Below are 21,090 nucleotides of genomic sequence, written 5' to 3'. Positions count from 1 at the left end.
CGCCACTGTAGCGTGGGTAGGACGTCCCACTCGGAAGTCCCACCGATTTTTTTTTAAAAAAAAAAACTCTATAAATACGGCTCGTGTCGAAATTTTAATTCCATAAATTTTATTTACGTAAATTTTAATTTTAATTGTGAATTTATTAATTTTATTGCGGGAAGTCCTAGTGGGAAGTCCTAGTGCAGTGAGAAGGGCTAGTGATGTGGCAGTGGAATGGGAAGGGCTAGTGCTGACGTGGCAGACAGTTTTTGTGGGAAGGGCTAGTGGAGGTCCTAGTGGGAGGGGCGCCATCGGAGACACCCTTAGTTTCCACCATCTAAAGTACCTATTACTACACTTTCCACCATCTAAAGTACCTATTACTACACTTAACAACCCATATCTGTCCCAATCTTAACACACTCTCATGTATTCGCAGGCTAATAAACTGCAAAATGGTAATGCCATCACCCAACTTGGAAGATAAAGACACTACACTCAACGGCTCACATAATATGATTGCTTATAGATAGCAACTACAGTCACTATTGACTTTGATCTTCTATGTAAAGTGTAAACGCTTGTGCTGTAGGAACAATTACTCTGTATTTTAAGTTACAAATTTCTATTGATTTTTCAGAATTTGATTTCAAATTTAAAATTGATAGTTTGGTATAGAAATTTTTCAGAATTTGATTTCAAATTTGAAATGAATAGTTTGGTCAATTGATAAATGTTAGGAAGGGAATAATAAGAAAAAAGAAGATAAAAATCTAAAAAAATAAAAAAATTTTATTCTGAAAAATTTGCATGTCTCAATTTCAAATATATCAATGAATTTAATCCCAAATTTTAAAAAATCAAGAAATTGATACTCATATTCCAAAATCTCTCCTTTAAAATATCATGCTATATTTAATGAAAAATAACTCAATGCATTTATGACTTGTAAAGTCCACTTTACAATAATTAAAGTTATAGTCTGAATTAATCTTTAATTTTTTTATAACCCCAGTTAAAATTTCAATCGGTCCACGCAAATAAAACATCTTTGCTTCTGTCCCAAAATGATTAATATAATAAATTTTTTTATGTTAATAATAGTTTGAACTTAATTGCCAAAATCAGCTTTTCCACTGGCACGTCAAAATTATAAGGTTAAAATATTGACTCTTAATTTAGTACACTCTCCGTCCCATTCAAGATATCAATTTTACCTTTTTCTTTTTCTTTTTTCCAATCAAGAGACCACTTTCCAATTTTACCTTTCATTATTTTTATCCCAAAAATTAACACTTTCATCTATAAATACCTCCATTTCAATACAAAAAATCACACTACACCAAACAACTCTCTCAACCACAATTTTTAGGATTTTAATTATGTAATTTTTAATTTTTAGGATTTTAATTATGTAATTTTAATTTTTTAGTAATTTGTAATAGTATTTTGGGTATTTTTAATGCATTTTAATATAGTGGAAATATTTTTAGTAATTGAAGTATTTAAATTGAATAATAGAATAGTGGGACCCTTGAGCATGCTCTTGCGGAAAAGCATGGATGTGGGTGTTGTGCTCTTGCGAAAGAGCAAAGAATTAAAAATGAATAAAGGTGGGTGCGGGCCCACATCTGTGCTCTTGGCAAGAGCATGGATGTGGATGCTCTTAACAACACTTCTTAAAATCGCGTACTACTAAAAAATGTGGTCATCTTGAGTGGGACGGAGGGATTACTTAAAAACATTAATAAATATAGGCTATATATATCATTGTTATATATTCAGGCTAAAAAAAATCACCGTGGAATTTAAATTGTATGTACTCCCCACGTCTGCTAAAAATAGAAGCTTCTTTATTTTGGTTCGTTCCCTAAAAATAGAAACTTTCTATTTTAGAAAATTTCTTTATTTTTATTGACGTGTATGGCCTATTTTCCACTAATTTTTATCACTTTCGTAATTAAAATCCGTATCATTTTGACCCAGCTTTATTTTACCCAAATAATACCCGCAAGTGTACGGGGTTATCGTAGCAAACAGCAAGCAAGAGTATATCGTATCCCACAGAGACAATTAAGTGTAAACCTAAGTACCACGAACAAATTTCAACTACTATCCAGACGATTAAGAGTTTTGGGTTTTTTTCTAACAACTACGAAAAACATATAAATTCAGAGATTAAAATAAACACTTAAACAAGAGAATAAAGAAGCAAGTTGTAAAAATGATAGAGAAATATGCAGAATTCAAGGATCCGATGCACAACTCATAGCCTAACCCAATTGAAACCGATTTACCATTTAAAGTCTCCAGAATTGTTAAAATCAATCACAAATATAGATTAAACCCCCTCCCGAGGTGAGAAATCCGTAGATTAGGTGTAATAATTGAAGTTCCCTTCTAATTCTTAGACCTAACTCCTAATAGTTCGATTAGATTAAAGATCTCACTCAAAACCTCAACTCTCCCGAGTTTTATTGAATTAAGGTGTGAATAATTCTTCTTTCAAGGTTAAATATTTCATCTCCCGATTATTCTAAGAAACCCTACACTCCCAATTGGTGATCAAGCAATTGTTAGGAAAAAGCACAAGAATAATTCAAACAATTGCAAGAGCAAGATAAAAACAAAGTCAATTGGATTAAAACTATAAATCAATACATCTTCACCAAGAATTCTATATAAAAGATGTTTAGCTACTCATGTTCATGGTAGAAAACAAATAGAAACAAGGAAAAACAGTGGAAATCATGATGCGAATCGCAATTGGCGGAGGAATTGAAGCTTGAATCTTCAATCTTCTTCCAATAGTTCTTCACAAAAAGAGAGCGTGTGTTTTGTCGCTTGTCGAGAATGAATAGAATTGACCTAATTCTTCCTTCTTATTTTCTCTTCAAAATATTGCGTTTCAGCTCTAAAAAACGCCAAAATGACGGACCCGGCCGGGTGGAATTAATCCACTGGAAATTCACCCGGCCGGGTGGGACTTCTTTGGTACTCTCTGGAATCTCGCAGGCATAATTACGCCATCCGGCCGGGTGGAATTATAGCGTAATAATTCACTCGGCCGCGTGAGATTTTCTGGACAGCGCAGTGTTCGTATAACAACCATAACTTCTTCTACCGAACTCCGATTGAGGCGTGCGAGATACCCACGCGAAGCTCTTTCGAAGACGAAGAGATTGGTATGTATTAGGGGCTGATTGGATTTCAAAATCTCCAGTTAATATTGTCTCAAACCAAGGCTGCTGCACATCCACATATTTTGTACCTTTTTCTACACATTCTTAACAAAATGGTCAACATACCAACATAATAGAGAAGTAGATATAAACACGCCTAATAATAGACGAAATATGCTCAAATTCATACAAAACCACCCTCTAAAACCATATAAAATCCAAGTATGTCACATTTCAAAAGTTTTCATTTTATAGGATATATAATAGTGGAACGAAGTGAGTATTTATTACTCCCTCCATCTCCTAAAAATTGAAATTCTTTTCCTATTTGGCCGTCATCTAAAAATAAAAACATCTATATTTTAGGAAATTTTTTGTGTATTAAGGTAAGACCCATTTTCTATTAACACACTTCTCTCTCTCTCTCTCTTACTTTTCTAATTTTACATTAAATTTCGTACCATTTCAAAAACATTATTTTCAGGGAACGCCGCAGTAGTAAATACCTTCATTCTTAGAGCATCTGCAGCGGCGGGCGTCTTGGCGGACGTCGGACCAGCGTGCCAAACGTCTACGCGGGACGTCCCCCATTAGGCGTGCGACTGGCGGACGCGGACGTCGCTTGCGGTCATCGGAGTTCCGCTGCTTTCCGAGGACGTCCGTAGGGACGTCCGCCATTGCGGTGCCATGACAGACGTCCCGGTTTTTAATTTAAAAAAAAAACTCTCTATATATGGCTCGTTGAACTTCATTTCATTCGCACTACTTGTTTTTACGAGTTTCTTTCTCTCTCTCTCTATCTCTATGTTTCTTTTAGTATATCCAAAATGGCTAGTGGTAGTGGTAGTGGTGCGGGTGGTAGTGGTGCGGGTGCTGATGACGTACGCCAGCGAATTAAAGATCAGGTGCGGGCCGCTACGTCCAGGGAGATAAATCATGATACAAGCGGCCTTGCAGCAGCAGCAGCCGGCGGTACCTCGACCCATCCATCGTCGAGCTATAGTACCCCAGCACCACATTACTGCACACTGTCGGTTGAATGAGGACTACTTCGCTCCGGAGCCGCGATTTGGGGAGAACATGTTTCGGAGACGTTTTACGATGCGTCGTCCGCTTTTTCTGTGTATCTTGGGCGCTTTAGAGCGTCGATACGAGTATTTCAGGATAAGGGAGGATGCGGTTGGTAAACCCGGCCATACGCCCATACAGAAGTACACTGCCGCAATTAGGCAGCTGACATACGGATGTGCGACCGACATGTTCGATGAGTACTTCCACATCGGCAAGACGACTGTCCGTGAATGTCTGCAGTATTTTTGTGAGGGCGTTAGGGAGATATTCTGGGAAAGGTATCATCGGAAGCCTACCCCCGAAGATTGCTAGTCTCTGATGGATATGCACGGGAGTCAGCACGGGTTTCTGGGGATGTTGGGCAGCATAGATTGTATGCATTGGGAGTGGAAGATCTGCCATGCCGCCTGGAAAGGGGTGTACACTACCGGTTTCAATGGCAAGAATCCCACGATGATCCTTGAAGTGGTGGCTGACTACCGGCTGTGGATTTGACATGCCTATTTTGGAGTAGCATGGTCGAACAACGACATCAACGTCCTCTAGTCGTCGCCCCTTTTCAACGACCAATGCATGGGCGTTGGTTCGGCCGTCAGTTTCGTCGCCAATGGCAACCAGCACAATATGGGCTATTATTTGGCGGATGGGATATACCCTATGTGGCCCGTCTTTGTGAAGACGATTTAATGCGCAACAGACGAAAATAAGATCTATTTTGCGGGTCGTCAGGAGGCAGCGCGCAAGGATGTGGAGCGGGCATTTGGTGTGCTCCAGGCTCGATGGGCGGCAGTAAAGGGTCCATCACGGCTGTTGTATATTGACAGCATCGATGATGTCATGTACGCATGTATTATCATTCACAACATGATTGTCGAAGATAAATGTCTAGTACTGACTGATTGACCAATGATGTTGATGTTGCCGGTCCATGCCACGTCGTGGCCACCATCAATGTACGTATGGGGATACCCCATGAAGAAGTCGATCGAGTTCGTGTATTTGCCGACATGCGTCAACGACAGTCCCATATTTGATTCCAGAACGATATAATTGAAGAGCTATGGACGCGGAGGGGTCGTCGTTGATATTAATAATGTAATTTGTTTAGTATTGTTAATGTACTTTTTTATTTTTTTTATTTAATGAAATTATCATTGCACTTTCTTCGTCCGTATTTGTGTCGAAATTTTAATTCCGTAAATTGTTAAATTTGGTGAATTTGTGAATTTTTATTATTGTGGATGTCCTTGGGGATGTTCGTCATCATGCAGTGGGATGTCCTTTTGACGTTGCAGTGCAGTGGGAGGTCCTTATGATGTGGCAGAAGGTGTTTTTGGGAAGTCCGTCGGGATATCCGTCGGAACATCCGCACCACCGTAGATGCTCTTAGTAGTATTTTCTTGGGTAAACTGCCTCTAAAATCGTCAACTTTTACAATAGTTTGGAATTTCCCGTGAACTTTAAAAGTTGCGTGAAAAATCATGAATTTTACCGGGTTGTGCAAATTTTCCGAGTCGAGTATTCCGGCTAAGCAATGTGATGATGTGTCCATTAATGCTGACTTGGAAGATGATTTGGATGCTGAGTGTGTTTATTCTCGTTCTTCTTCCACTTCATCTACCCTAATCCTAATTATAAAAAAATAAAAATAAAAGTAAAAGTGAAAAGAAGTAGATCTTCTCCTTCCTCACTCCAGCGCCGCCGCCACCGCCTGCCGCCGCTCCTTGCACCCCCTGTTCCCCCACTTCTTCTCTTTCTTTCCCTCCTTTTTTCCTCTTTCCCTCTCCTCTATCTCTCCCACTCTCGACCTCTTCGCCGCCGCTGTGGGAGCGGCGACGGTCCGTCGCCCTCCGTCCCTTCCTCTCGCTGGCTTCACCCCCATCATCAACATCCATCACCGACCGCTCCTCCCTCTCCTCCAGAAACCACCGTTGACCACGCCTCCCCTACCTCTCACTCCAAATATTTAAAGGCAAGATCCCCAAGTCAAAATAGGATGTGAAATCGTGGCTATTCGGATGATGATGTTCTCCCAACGGCGCCGGAGGAGTTTTAGGTGATGTTCTACCTAGCGCCACGGCCTGCCGCCGCCCCGACGCACCACCAGCTGCTATACTCAGCGAATTTTTATTTTTTTTTCATCAAACACAAAACGGCGTCGTGTCATGCTTTCGGCTGCCTAGTCACGCTTCCGGCTGCCACATAGGGTAAGTTTATGCCGGAAAACTTCAAGGTCGGGTCATTCAGAAAATTTGCACACCCCGATAAAATTCATGATTTTTCACGTAACTTTTAAAGTTCACGGGAAATTCCAAACTATTGTCAAAGTTGACAATTTTATAGGCAGTTTACCCTATTTTCTTAATTCTGGTCAATTAGTCGTGTACTCGAAAAAACAATTTTTTTTTTGAAAAACTATTTAATTTCATTAAAATAAACACAATGTAAAAGTAGTGGACTTTCATCAATGGAACCTCATCGAGTTAACCCAGCCATTTCCATATAATTATTCTAATTCTGATTCAGTTTGTCTACCTCCATGTGCCAAAATGAGAAGAAGAAAATTGGGGAATTCGAAGCTGAAGAACCGAGTGAAACTCGTATGCGCGATCGTGACCGTTTCATTCATAATCACACAGATCTTCACTGCATTCCAGCTCATAAGCACGCCTCGATCGACAACTCCTTCCACCAAAACAACCGATCTCTCCAAGCGCGCGAGCATCGGCGAGTTTGGGGAAACAGTGATTAAGTTGTTACCTGAAGATCTGGCGTTCACGCTGTTCCTGCCGTCGGAGGAAGCGATCCGGCGCGATCTTAGGCTGAAGCGGAACGATAGCGACTCCTATGCGGTGCTGACGCGGGTGCTCGGGTTTTCGTCGGTGCCGAGGTGGATTTGGTCCGGCGATTTGGAGCGTGGGAAGGAGAAAAGCTACGATTCGATATCTGGATTGAGTTTGTGTGTGAGCAAGGATTTGAATGGAAACGTGGTGGTGAATGGAGTAGTTTCGGAGGAGGTAGATTTGAGAATTGGGGAAATTGTAGTGCATGTGATGGATGGAGTAGTGATGGATGCTGAGTTTCAGCAATCGGTGCGACCCGATGATGATGATGATTAGTTTTACTTTTATTTTACTTCTGTTTGGTTAGATATTTATTTTAAGGAATTCCGAATTCTTTTTCTTAATTTTTCAAAGTATTCCTATTGTTAAAGTTTTTGTTTTGAACAGAGTTGATTAAACTTTCTAATTTTACAATAGTCAAACCGCAACAACTATACATTATTTTATTAATAACTTATACATTAAACTCTTCATTAATATCTGTTCGCGAATAAGAGTCTCATTTTCTCATTTTGGTCCGTTTGCGAATAGGAATCCTAATTCATTATTACTATAAATGATAAAGAGACTCATATTCCACCAATTCATTCCCCTCACATATTATTTAATATATACAAGTGGGACTCATATTCCACTAACTTTCTTCCACCCATTTTTCTTAACATATCTTAAAATCCATGTCGGAATGAAATGAGACTCTTATTAATGGACGGAAGGAGTACTAAGCTTTTATTATACATAAAAATTTGTGCTAAACTAATACTTTCTTCATCCTAAAGAATATGCATTTTGAATTTGGTATGGGTTTTAATGCAAAATTGGTAAAATAAGAGAGAAGTAGAGAAAAAAATTAATTAAAGTACTGTTAGTGATGAATAAATCACACCTCATTAGAAAGAAAAGACTTTTCAAAATTTGAAAGTGCATATTCTTGTGTGACGGACTAAAAAAGAAAGAGTGCAACGGAGAAATTAGTTCTATTACTTTAAGATGGTGTTCGGTTTACAAGATAAAATAATACAAACATACAATCTAGGATTGAGTTAGGAGATTATTTTAGTCACAGAGAATTAGCTATAACTAATTATCTCATAATTATCCATCTAGGATTGAGTTATAAGGTTGAATCTCATGAACCAAACACACTACAAATTTAATCCTTGATATAATCTTGCAAACCGAACGCCCCCACATTAAATTTATACCAAACTAAATGTTTATACTTTTCGGATATGGATTTCAGAGATGGAAGGAGTATATGTAAGATGGTCCGAACTGCATATTGTGGCCTTTAAAAAGCAGGATTAAATAAAATACTAGCAAGAGAGTTAGAAAACACAACATTCCATCTGTTTCATTGGTCCAACTTAAAATTATAGGTTCGCTAAACGAAATAAATAATCACTATCTTAATACGTATAGAGGGGAAGAGAAAGAGACACTATACCAATACTGTTACAAATCTGAATGACTCGAGATTTCAAAATTCACGGCCAAAAATCTAATACGAAGACTGATGACTTGCTCGAACTTGAAAGAAAGCTTTCTCATTCCAGTTTTGCCAAAATGCTTCTGAGATCTCCAAGTAGATTATCCAAGATTTGGAATATCATGCGAAAGGCAAACTCCCCAGGAAGATCATATCTTCAGCTAGCCGCGGCAGTAGGCACAGCAACTGGCTTTGAGTCTTCTGCCTTTTCATGTTCTTTGTTAAGCATCTGCAATCAATTTTTCCAAAATCTCACAATAAGAGAACAAAGGATTCCCAAACCACAAGCCTATCTGTGCCTATTTCAGGAACATTGCATAACAAGCTTTCGGGTGGTGGAGTAACCTTGGAATTTTCTAAACTACTACTATAGTTTAATGAATTTGCCTAACACATAATAGTCCTACTTACTGGACTACTGTAACTCGTAAAGGAGTAGACGAGTTACTAAAAACACATGTTTATTAGCATAAAAAGAAGCGTGTGGCGCTAAATAAATTCAGAAAGTTTACTTCTACCATCTCAAGATAGGTCTTACTCCAAATTGTTTATTCAGGATAAGAAGAATTATTCCCACATACAATAATACTTCAACTTTGCATGTTACTGCATCATGGATAAAAGCACAACAATCAAAGCCACAAGTGTTATTTATTAGGAAAAGTTTAGAAGATCAAACAAATCTGATTGTTTCTCATTGTTAACCAGGTCAAAAACTCTTACTATAATAAAACAAGACATTAGAAAAACACCTTACCTTGTTATTAATCAAATTGTGGAGAGCAATCACACTTCTGATAAGAGATGACAGATATATGACCAACATCATGTCATTTGTTTTCACTATAAACAAAACAAAGATCCGATATTACATTAGAAAAAAACTTGAAAATGTCATGAACAAACTTGTCAATTAAAACATGAAATCAATAAACAAACACTGGCGCTCATCTGTTCTACCTGCAAAAGATTTCACGAGTTCAGACACATTTAGGTTGGGGAGAAGGTTGAATACATCCTGCAAATATTTTTCAAGATAAGGCGACAAATTGTTTAGCAAGAGAGAAGAGAAATATAAATCTCATATATTAAACACAGAGAGAATGCAATACTCGTACCTGGAGATGGTAGAGGATTTCGTGATTCAGAGGGAGCTTTTCTTCGATAACCAGATCGAGATAACTTCGAATTTCTTTCAGCCGAGCATCCAAACCCTTCAGAGCAGCAAGTTTTCCAGTCACCTGAACATGATAGAGATAGACATGCTTATTCAAGAAAACAGCAAAATATAATCAGGATACTAAAAGGATACAAGGGAATAAAAGAACCTCTGTTGCAAGAGTGCTGATAGTTGTGTCTTTCACATCTCTTAACAAGTGTTCCACTCCTAACGAACGACAATAGAAAGCATTAGCAGTTTTAGGTGAATCGAACCACCTCCTAAATATCTAATTTCAAGGGCAGAGTAAGGGTGGAAGGCAGTTGGAAAAAGCATGCTTGACAATGGAACAGCAAAAGCAAGAAACAGAATAAAAGGCAAGTTTCTGTTGAGGTGCATACCAATTTCTTCAACTTCATGGGCAGCAATTTCTGAAGGAACATGCACAAAGACCTTTTGGCTTTTCTGAGTGGCATTCTGCAAAAATATCCAAACAATTAGATCAACCTACTCAAACAATCAGAATAATGCTAAATTGTGTCTTTGTAGTTTTCATTTTTCAATTCCTGTCATGGTATGTCTGGATGCATCAATAGACACATAGCACCATTTTCATCATACCTCTTTAACTTCCTCAACAGCATAATATGCTTTTGTAGGTATTCCAAGCTCTTTTGGCTGAACGTCAATGATCACCAGTACAGGAGTAGAAACATAGCTGCAAGAAGAAATGATCAAAGTAATCAAGTGTAAAGAAATGTTAAACATTGATGGCCAACAAGAAAAGCACCAGCTAAGATGGAGAGTCCCATAAACTAAAACTTCAGTAACTGCTAGAAAATGATGTAAAGTTGGAAAAAAACACTTAATCTCAACCAAGCTGAAAGCATACATGAGCTAGATGGGGATTCCCTTTTCACTTTTATCTAAACAAAGTAACAAACACACCCTCCACTTTTTTCAAAAAAAAGAAAAAAGAAATGTGATATCTTTTGTGGGACAAACTAAAAAGAAAGTGTGACATCTACTTTGGGACTGATAGAGATCAAGCTAATGATCTACATTATCTCTTGAGATCATTTTCATTATTGTGGAGATTGATGAAAAGATTACTTTAAATGTTGAGGATTTGTTTCCTTGTTTATTTATATGCTAATTAACTTTCCTAGCTTAGAATGCGTAGGAGTCCTATAAATAGCTCCTCTTTAGAAGAGCTAGACATCTTGGAAAATAAAGTGTATTAGGACGGTATCAACCGTAGGCCTCTTCGGAGGATTGTTCTTCTTTTATATTGAATTTCAGTTCTTGTTTTACTTCCGCCATTCACTCCATATCAGGGACAGAGGGAGAAAAAGAAAAGGAAAAATGATTCATGAAAATGCACAAGGAAAACAGAAAAATGTAACAGTTCAAAAGACTAGAAAATTTTAAATAAAAAACACTTAGGAACTAACTAAGAATTTGCGGCATGTGTTGTGAAATTTTCTAAAGTCAACAGTCACATTCTTAACAAAATCTTCCAGGAACCAAATTACAGCTAAGGAATGAAGAATATGATAAAAGATAAAAACAAAGACAAATTTCATATCCTCTCAGTAAGAAACAAAATTTTCATAAGAAACGATAGTACTGTTTCTGAAGACTAGTGGTACCAAGTCAGTAAAATAAAGTGCAAGGTATGATCCAACATCAGTTGACAGACAACTTACCAATCATACAATCCTTTCAATACTAATACCATACATACACCTCAGATTTCACAAGAAATTAATATATTCTTAACTGCAAGCAGAGCTATTAAAACACAAACAAGAATCATCAATTTCCAAGCATCCCACTAATGAAGATAAATAAATAATAGAACAACATCATTGTGAATTGGGACAGAAATCATACTCGCTGAAAAGTCCATGAATATTTAGGTCATTCTCCTTCAGTTTTGGGCCAGTGCTATACCAACCAACAACGTGCTCCTTGGCTGACAGAAGCAATAGAAACATAAGCTTGGAGTTGAACAGGCAAAATGTGTTAATCAGAGGTTCTGAATGTAGAGTCTTGGAATATCACATACCATTTATTCTTCTAAACATGGAAAACATTGAATCATGGTAATTATGATCGAGGAACCAGATGCTGGGGTCTCTGTCATCTTCTTCAAAAGGGACTGTTTATACCATACATATATATCAGTTGGATGCTGTTAGCAGTATTTATACAGAAAAGGGAACATAATAAGCAGTTTGGCAATTGATAAGTAGCACACGGTGAGTGAAAGGACAGCCAATGCAACTACAATTTTGTATCTCTCTGATAATCCTATTTCCATTCCATTTCGACACACTAAATGACAACACAATGTCTACGCCCTTTTTACTTTCACACCTTCCCGTAGTCAAAAATAGAGTATTTCGAATAATGATTTCCAGTCATCAAGCAATTATCAACTGAATTGTATTTCCAGTCCAAATCTGATGTTATTTCAAGTTCCATTCAAAATCCTTACCCTCGCAACTGATCTAATGCCCTACTAATTTAATTTACAGGATACCTAACCCAAGAGCCCCAATTAAATCCAACACAAAACCCTAAAAAAATCTACGTCCAAACACGCCATAAAACTAATTTCTTAACCTACAAGCAAGTCCTCACATACAAAATTAAAAATTGAAATGAAGTCAGAAATATAAAACGCATGATAAAAAGGGTAAACTGACCGGCGTAGCTGTTGGTGACGTCAACCGTGCCCTTGAACGAACTCCCAAGTAGAACGCCGACGACGCGCTTCCTGGTGTCACGCGCCACCCGATTGTAGTGATCGACGATGCTGAGCAGCACCAGAGGGTGCACTACCACCTTGTCGATCGGCCGCGAGGAAATCTGCTGCGATTTTATGACGTCCATTTCAGATTTCTTGAGCTGGGGTTTTGGTTTGGGACGAAAGAGGAATTCGGTCTTCCTTTGTATTTGTATTCAATTACAAAAAGTGAGCCAATTTATTTACTCCTATTTTTAAATGGGTTAAGTTAAGTCGAATTGATTTTCAGTGGGTTGGGCTCAAATCGTTAGGCTTCTCGCAATAACTTACTTCCATTTTAGGAGTATAACCCAAAAACAATTTTTAACAATTTATGAAACTTATACAATTACTTATTTAATTCGTTCATAGTTAAAAGTCCTATTGTTTTTACTTTAAATTTTCTTAAACAATTAATCATCTCTTATTTTAGATAAATTTATTTCTTGAATAAGATAAGTCTCATTCGTTACTAATAGTACTTCAATCACTTTTCTATTTACCGATATTTTACATTAAATTTCTTTATAAGAGGTCAATGTAATTTATATCCATTTAAGCATTGGTTATATTGTGAATTAATGACATACTTTGCTTTGTTGATTATAATGGACTAGCTCTTGGGAATAGGGTGATTAGCCACACTCAATTTTCAACCATTAAATATAATAATATTTTAATGTAGGGGTGGGCAGGTGAATTATTATCAATGACCATTTGGCATTTGACAGCCAAACAAAACATGTTACAGATAATTCCAAAAACCAACTTACACACTTCTTTTTTGTGTTATTTGATATTTTCAAAAGCCTCTCTTTAACATGAGCATTTATCCCATCACAATCTTGGCAATCTCCAACACAGATGATTTAATACATACAGCAAACCAAACAAAACAGAAAAGTGTGGAAAATTACAACATGGACTTGTTTTTTCTGTCTCTCCTAATTTTGTTTCTTCAAACAAATTTAATGCAACAAGTTGAATGATCAAAAGGCACTGCTTTCATGCTATGGGACAAAGAAGATCACTTGCTCTTGAATGGGATGGCTCTGATCACCACCACATGATATAGAGCCGCAAGGGCCGCTCCGATGAATGGTCCGACCCAAAAAATCCACTGCAAATTTATCATAAGAAAATGAGCCATCAAAAAATCTAAGAAAGTTTTGTGTAAAAGTGAAATACTAGAACAATTAATAGGAATTGGACGAAATAGCAAAATTGGACAATTAATGGAACAGGAAGCAGTAATAGCTTACATGATCATCCCAAGCTGCATCTTTGTTGTAGATGATGGCTGCTCCAAGACTTCTGGCAGGGTTAATACCAGTTCCTGTAATAGGAATGGTTGCCAAGTGAACCAAGAAAACTGCAAATCCAATTGGCAATGGAGCCAATATCTGCAAAAAAACATCATCATAAAAAAACATAAATTAACTAAATACAGTACTTGATAAATATAGTAGTACTCCTAATTAATTAAAATTTGTACATACGGGAACATGGGAGTCTCTGGCGCTCCGTTTGGCATCAGTGGCAGAGAAGACGGTGTAGACAAGCACAAAAGTCCCAACTATTTCAGCTCCGAGGCCATCGCCCTTGGTGTAGCCATGGTTGACTACATTGGCACCGCCGCCCTTGGTCATGTAGAGCGTCTTATGAAAACCCTTGACCACACCAGCACCGCAAATGGCCCCCAGGCATTGCATCGCCATGTAGAACACTGCCCGTGTCAGCGACAATTTCCTTGCTAGGAATAGTCCGAAAGTTACCGCAGGGTTGATGTGTCCACCTGCAATATCATTTCCACCTCAATATCCATAACCTTTTTGTTCTCGCGGATAAATGTTTTTTAGTTCGTACGCCTATAACTATCTCATTTACTTTTTACTATTTTCAGTACATGAACTTATATTTCAACAAGCTTTTCAAAGTCACGTTTTATTGAAAAATTATTGTATTATATAAAAGTAAGTTCTAACTAATTTTTGTTTTCAAAATCCAATCTGAGTAAGACAATTAATCGTGGACATTTAAAGTTGAATTTTATCAAAATGACCTGAAATAAAGTTGAATTTTATCAAAATGACCTGAAATTCCGGCGGTGCAGTAAACGAGAGCGAAGATCATGCCACCGAAAGCCCATGCGATGCCCTGAATCCCGACGGAAGCACACTTGGAAGGGGAGTTCTGAACACCCATGACGGTGAGGATACTGATGTACAAGAAGAGGAAAGTGGCGATGAATTCGGCGATCCCGGCTCTGTAAAAGGACCAGGAAGTGATCTCACCAGGCTCGAACAAGGGGGCCGGCGGCGGCTCCTTGTAGTCCTTGTCCTGAGTCTGCGCCGCCGTGCCAATCGGCTGCCTCTCCGGGAACTTGTTGGCGCCAACTCTCACATCCTCTTCCTTGTTCTCCATTATTATATCTCTTTGGTCGTGACGATTTGTGGATGAATTTGTGAGTTGTGAATTTGTGATGGTATGTTTTTATAGTAGTGAAGGAGAGGAGTGGGACTTGTATTTTTATTTTTATTTTTACTTTTTGTCATTATAAAACAAACCGACCATTAATCATACAAGAGTTTTTTTTTGTTTGGGTATATGCATTTTATTACTAGCTTCGTCTTACTATAGAAGTCATATTTAGCGTGAGTACAAATTTTAAGAAATGTAAAAAATTAGTGGATTGAAAAAGTTATTGAAATATGAGATCCACTTTTTAATATAAATTTTATAATAAAATATGAGTAAAATGAGTTAGTGGAATATATGATCTGATTATTTATAAAACAAACCGACCATCAATCATACAAGAGATTTTTTTTTGTTTGGGTATATGCATTTTATTACTAGCTCTGTTTTACCATAGGAGTCATATTTACCGTGAGTACAAATTTTAAGAAATGTAAAAAAATAGTGGATTGAAAAAGTTAGTGAAATATGAGATTCACTTTTTTATATTAATTTTATAATAAAATATGAATAAAGTTAGTTAGTGGAATATATGATCTGATTATGGAAGTATAATTTATCGTGGAATAAATTGAAATGAAAAAATATGATTGTTATTACTAGACGGAGGAGTAATTTTTTATCGAGTAAGTGAAAGCGACGTGGGTAACCCAGGTGGCACAAGGAGGTCCATCAAAGTGTTAAAACGTTTATTTTGTGGTGATGGATAAGAGCGGAATTGAATAATAAGTTTATTTTGTGGTGATGGATAAGAGCGGAATTGAATAATAATGGTGATGAGAGAGAGCGCCGCCCAGCTTATACATGAACTCTCCTATAAATGTTTTGGCATAAAAATACTTTTTAATGCTATTAAAAAATTAATTAGTGCGTTTAATTATACTTCTTTAGTAAAATATTTTTATTGTTAGTCTTTCAACTAAAATTAGAAGACATAAATAGAAGCATCTAGTATAATAATTTGCCTTCAATGTACGAACACTTTTTTTTTACATTCTATGGTTATTTTAAAAAATTTAAATATCAATTGGTTATCAAATTTTATATCCCTAAAAGATAAGTTGTTTTGTAATGCTAGTCATCTTCTATTTTCTCAACGCGTGGCCCGTGGGGCCTAGACAATTCCGCAAATTCCACAGTATGGTCACAATTTGGTATAAGCAGTGATGCCCTTGATGAAAAATTAGAATATACTAGTACACTAAATAGTTTAATTATTCATGAAATACCTAGAAAAGATTAACATCTCCCAGAGCTGGGGAAAATGAAATCCAATACTACTACTATACATAAAATTGTTGTGCCACTATATACACTTATAACATAGGTAGTCATTAGGAGTGATCTTCAAATTTATTTCATTATTATTTTTCTTTATATTCTGCATGCTACATAGGCAGTCTTTGTGTATATTGAATACTGGTATTGCGAATATGCTTTGGCTTTAAAGACTTCGTTTCACGTCAATCACTACCTGATAATGCAATTTATTAGTATATAATTAGGTCAGTATTATTTAAACTATAGTTATATTAATAGTATGATTCTAATATATCCTTTCTTCGTTGCCCCACATGCTAAATTATCATTTCCTTCGTTGATGAGCTGCTAATAATTACATGTATAATGTATAGCTGCCAGCTCGCATCCCTCAATGGATAACCAATGATTGACTTCTTATTCTGCTAATTAACTTTATATGAAGTGATAATTAAATTTATTTATTAGTGTTTTGTTCCTTTTTATATGTGACCATGAGAGGATAATATAGATCAATTAGTGGGAGTATTATGTAAGCCGTCATAATTAAATAGTGGGAAAGATAACCTGGAAAATTAGTTTGATGAATGCCCCTAGCTAATTTCTCAAGTACAGTACAAAATTGGTTGTTGAATGTCATTTTCTATATTACTTCATCTTGGAAAATGTTTGCCAACGAAATTTGGTCTAATATATACTGAGTTTGTTTTGTTTACTTCCGACGTTAATAGGGATGATTCATCAACTCCATTTATTTACTAGAGTGATCTACATATTTACACCCTATACTTATAGTGATGCATGGTTCTTATACTTAGAGCATCTCCATCAATGTTCTTGTTAAAAAGTATAGATGTGTGCTCGGACACACTTTTATTCAATTTTTACTCTCTGCTTTTTTTTCGCAAGAGCTCAACACTCATATCCATGCTCTTCTGCAAGAGCATGCTCAAGGGTTCCACCATTCTATTATTTAATTTAAATAAAAATATTTTAATAATATTAAAATGCATAAATACCCGAACTACTATTACAAATTATAAAAAAAATAAAAATTACATAATTAAAATCCTAAAAATTAAAAATTACATACTTAAAATCCTAACAATTAAAAATTACATAATCAAAATCCTACAAATTAAAAATTACATAATTAAATCCTATAAAATACATCCGTGGAAATTTAAAGAAGACTAGTCCGATGGCGGTATCCCCAATTATTGTCGAAGACCTCGTATCATTGCATGATGTGCATCAAATTGCTCGGGAGTCATCTGAGACGTATCGGCGCCAATGGCTTGATACAAAATGGCCCAGAATGAGTTGGTGGGGGTGGAGGCGGCACAAAGGGAGCGGGAGCCGGCGGTGCAGCTAGGGTCGCGGCGCGACGGCGGCTGGTCATTGCATGTTTCCTTCCTTGTGGCCGGCGTTGGGAACTGCTCGAGCTGGCGTCGGGGGCTACCCAAGTGAGCTCCGGCGAGCTGGCTTGCCACCTCGTCCTCGCCAGCTTCGGATAGGGATATCGTCCTCGACCGTTTGCTGGAGGAGGATCGGATGATGACGCACCTCTTGTCAGTGTTGAGATGCTTGAATGATTTGTAATGCATTGAATGGTAGGTCGACATGGCGGCCGTGATGATGTTGACCTCGCTCGTGTCGCTCCCTGGGGTTGGCAGCGGAAGCGCTCACATAAATCAATTACATAATAATTCTGATCTATTTAGCAGATTATTTAGACAAATTCTATTCGCGTAATTATCACATGTATCATGCTCATAACTCAAATAAAACATGCTTTAAATTAATTGAAACCTAAAACATGCTTTTCTACGGTTTAGCCATTATACCTTGAAGATTCTCCAAAGAATCGAAGATGGCTAGCGCCTTCTCCACGTGAAGATCTTTAGTACAAAACCACGGATCTTCTGTCTGGTTCCCGGACTGTAAACTGATATCAGGGTGGGCTGATCTCACCAGTGTACTAGGACTTAAATAAAGAAGACGGAAATCCTTTCCCTCGGAGGAGAGAAAATCGCCCCTTGTCTATGTAGAGAGGGGGGCGAAATTTTTGAAGAAAAATAAGTGTATTTTCTGTCTCCTTTATTCTCCTATTTATAATAAGTCACATATTGGGCCCAGACAGGGATCTATGGAAGGCTTTGGATATGGGCTCCTCCAATTAGCTTTTTACTAATTAAATTAAACCCAATTTAATATAAGCTTATAATTGGAATATTACGAGCAGCCACTACAGAAGTAATATTGCACTCCCCATCCAAATCCGAAATTATAAGTACTTCGGGTTTCCATTACTTGATATTTATTTCCTGCGCTTAAGATAGAAACATCCATTAATTAATTATTGTCTGCTATGGACTTAATTAATTAATATCTTATTTATTCCAAGAGAGGACTCAGCAAGAAAATCTTATTTATTATTCATAGAGTAATTAAACTCCAACTAGCTAGGTTCCGAATAATAAAACCTTATTTCAAGCTTCTCTTGAGGATGTTATCAAACGAGACTCACCTCGCGCACGATTCAACATAATAGCAATCCTAGCACCGCTAGATATTAATCACCACTACCCAATATACCAGGCTTATTGGGTTGCGAAAAACCCGCACCATTTGGTAAGTCAAAGTAGTGCATAATCAATACCGTATGCTCAATGCTAACGTACATTGATTAAGAAATGATAATTTACAAGACCTCGTCTTTCACTAGACAGCATAAAGACCGTCTCGCTGTTAGATCCTTTCAGTGCTATACCACACCAACGTCATCTTATTTCAGTAAGGCTTAGAAATAATCGGACTGTCATTGCAACCTTTCACGATAGGTAGTCTTAAGCCTATCTAGGTTGTGAAATTCTTCTTTTTCTTTGTTTAGAACTGACCGTGTTACCTTAAAGTGAACGACGCCCACAACCGGTCTACTAAAACAAAGACTTAGACTTTGTTAAGTTACTTATACATTTAAACATGTAATAAACATCCATTAAATGTCAAACATAACAACATTATGACAAAAATAATCTGTTTATTCCTTTGGAAAATAAAATAAGAGTTTTAACAGTATTCAATCACTCGAAAGGTGATTTCTAGTATACAAACTCTAACACTTGGGAAGTGGAAAAATATTTTTATTTTATACAATTCTGATTTTTTTATATTTTTTGAAACTAAAAAAAATGAAAAATAGCCAACGGCGTCGCCGTTGGCGAATCACACAGCGACACGTCAACCAGCTCTTCGGCACGACGTTGCTCTTAGCTAAGAACAGGGTCATGCCGTTGGCAAGAGCACATCGAAGAGCACCGATGCGGATGCCCTTATACTTGTGCACGTTTTATTCACCAGCTTCAATTAGTATGTGTGGTATTATGTAAGACATATAGACATGTTTCTGGTTTTTTCGACTATCTTAGCCCGATTGTTACAATAAGTGAATCTTCTTGCAAAAAACTTTGATAGAATGAATATGATAAAATGGTTGAAAGAATTGAGAAGGGAGAAATAAGATGGTAATTAAAGGTCTAAATCAAGAAACTTCTCAGTATAGACGGTGTGACACTCGATGGGGATCTCATTATACAACTATACTTCGTCTTGCATCTATGTGGGCCCTAGTAATCAAAGTACTTGAAATTTTATTCGATGATGGAGATGATCCTAATAATAGGACATGTAAATGTTTACTTCAAAATATGGAACAATATGATTTTGTGTTTATCATAATGTTGATGAAACATTTATTAGGTATGATTGATGCATTATCTTGTGAGCTGCAATATTGAAATCAAAATATTTTGAATGCAATAAATCTGATTGGGAATGTGAAAGAAGACTTGCAATCAATCCGAAAATTTGTATGGGATGATTTCTTGCAAGAAGTTGGAGCATTTTGTCGGGCAAATGAAATCGATGTGATTAACATAAATGACATTGTCCCAAGATGTATTCGCATGAAGAAAGATGGAAAAATGTTAAAACTATCATTATTATTGCGTTGAAATTTTTTGCCATGTATTTTGATGATTTACATTCTTATTTATTTAAACTTTTACAATACTAGTAACAAAATTAATTTTTTTTGTTTATAATTAGATTATTGACTCAATTATTCAAGAAATGAGGAAGCATTTTTCTGAGTCTAGCATAGACTTGCTCGAATGTATGGCATGTTTTGATCTAAGAAATCGTTTCTCTAATTTCGATGTTGATAAACTTGTTTATCTTGACACTCTTTATCCATAATACTTTTCATCCATGGAGCTCAACTTTTTTTTTTTTTATAAATTAACTCCTATATGAAGGAGGAAATTACAAATAAATCCCTAAGAAAGGTGGAAATTACAACTGACTGATGTCAAGAGGGCTCGAACTCGGCATCTCATACATTGATGTCTAAGGTCCTTGCCGCTAGGACAAAGGCTCTGGACATCCATGGAGCTCAACTTGTTAACTCTACATCTTCACACTTTTGTGAGTGATGCAAGAAGGAATGCATGTTTCTAATAAGATGGTTGAAATGATGAAAGATAAGATTTTCTCATTGGTCTACCTATTGATCAAATTGGTCTTACTTTTACGGTTTTACCAGTAGCGACAACTTCTGTCGAAAGAGTGTTTTCTCCATGAAATATGTCAAGTTAGAGCTACGAAATAAGATGGGAGATGAATGGTTGAATAACAGTTTGATGGTATGTAGCGAGAGAGAATTTTTTGCAACTGTTCCCAATGAAATAATTTTGAGTCGTTATCTATTCATGGATACTTGTAGAGGCCAAATATCACGCACAACATAAGATATTGGTATTTATATTTTA

At 36.8% G+C, this 21,090-nt stretch overlaps 4 protein-coding genes across 4 annotated transcripts; 2 read left to right on the top strand and 2 right to left on the bottom strand.

Annotated features, from left to right (window-relative positions):
* Window positions 1–4,100: 4,100 nt before the first annotated feature.
* Window positions 4,101–4,547, top strand: LOC125221171. Its single transcript, XM_048123295.1, has one exon. The coding sequence runs from the start codon at window positions 4,101–4,103 to the stop codon at window positions 4,545–4,547; it is 447 nt and encodes a 148-aa protein (XP_047979252.1).
* A 2,148-nt stretch (window positions 4,548–6,695) lies between these two features.
* LOC125223704 lies at window positions 6,696–7,370 on the top strand. Its single transcript, XM_048126966.1, has one exon. The coding sequence runs from the start codon at window positions 6,785–6,787 to the stop codon at window positions 7,352–7,354; it is 570 nt and encodes a 189-aa protein (XP_047982923.1). The 5' UTR covers window positions 6,696–6,784; the 3' UTR covers window positions 7,355–7,370.
* A 1,036-nt stretch (window positions 7,371–8,406) lies between these two features.
* On the bottom strand, window positions 8,407–12,703 carry LOC125224338 (26S proteasome non-ATPase regulatory subunit 7 homolog A-like). The gene is made up of 10 exons (XM_048127719.1): window positions 12,441–12,703; window positions 11,798–11,890; window positions 11,623–11,704; window positions 10,348–10,444; window positions 10,128–10,203; window positions 9,896–9,954; window positions 9,686–9,808; window positions 9,528–9,585; window positions 9,325–9,410; window positions 8,407–8,796 (listed from the first exon to the last, which is right to left on the bottom strand). Exons 1-10 carry the CDS (start codon window positions 12,625–12,627, stop codon window positions 8,725–8,727), a joined length of 933 nt encoding a protein of 310 aa, XP_047983676.1. The 5' UTR covers window positions 12,628–12,703; the 3' UTR covers window positions 8,407–8,724.
* A 586-nt stretch (window positions 12,704–13,289) lies between these two features.
* On the bottom strand, window positions 13,290–14,995 carry LOC125220112 (probable aquaporin PIP1-4). Its single transcript, XM_048122248.1, has 4 exons — window positions 14,614–14,995; window positions 14,020–14,315; window positions 13,783–13,923; window positions 13,290–13,640 (listed from the first exon to the last, which is right to left on the bottom strand). Exons 1-4 carry the CDS (start codon window positions 14,942–14,944, stop codon window positions 13,548–13,550), a joined length of 861 nt encoding a protein of 286 aa, XP_047978205.1. The 5' UTR covers window positions 14,945–14,995; the 3' UTR covers window positions 13,290–13,547.
* Window positions 14,996–21,090: the final 6,095 nt, after the last annotated feature.

Source organism: Salvia hispanica, chromosome 4 (assembly GCF_023119035.1).
Source record: "Salvia hispanica cultivar TCC Black 2014 chromosome 4, UniMelb_Shisp_WGS_1.0, whole genome shotgun sequence".
Lineage (NCBI taxonomy): Eukaryota > Viridiplantae > Streptophyta > Magnoliopsida > Lamiales > Lamiaceae > Salvia > Salvia hispanica.
Note: the sequence above shows the minus strand (reverse complement) of the source record. Positions and strands in the feature narration are given on the sequence as shown.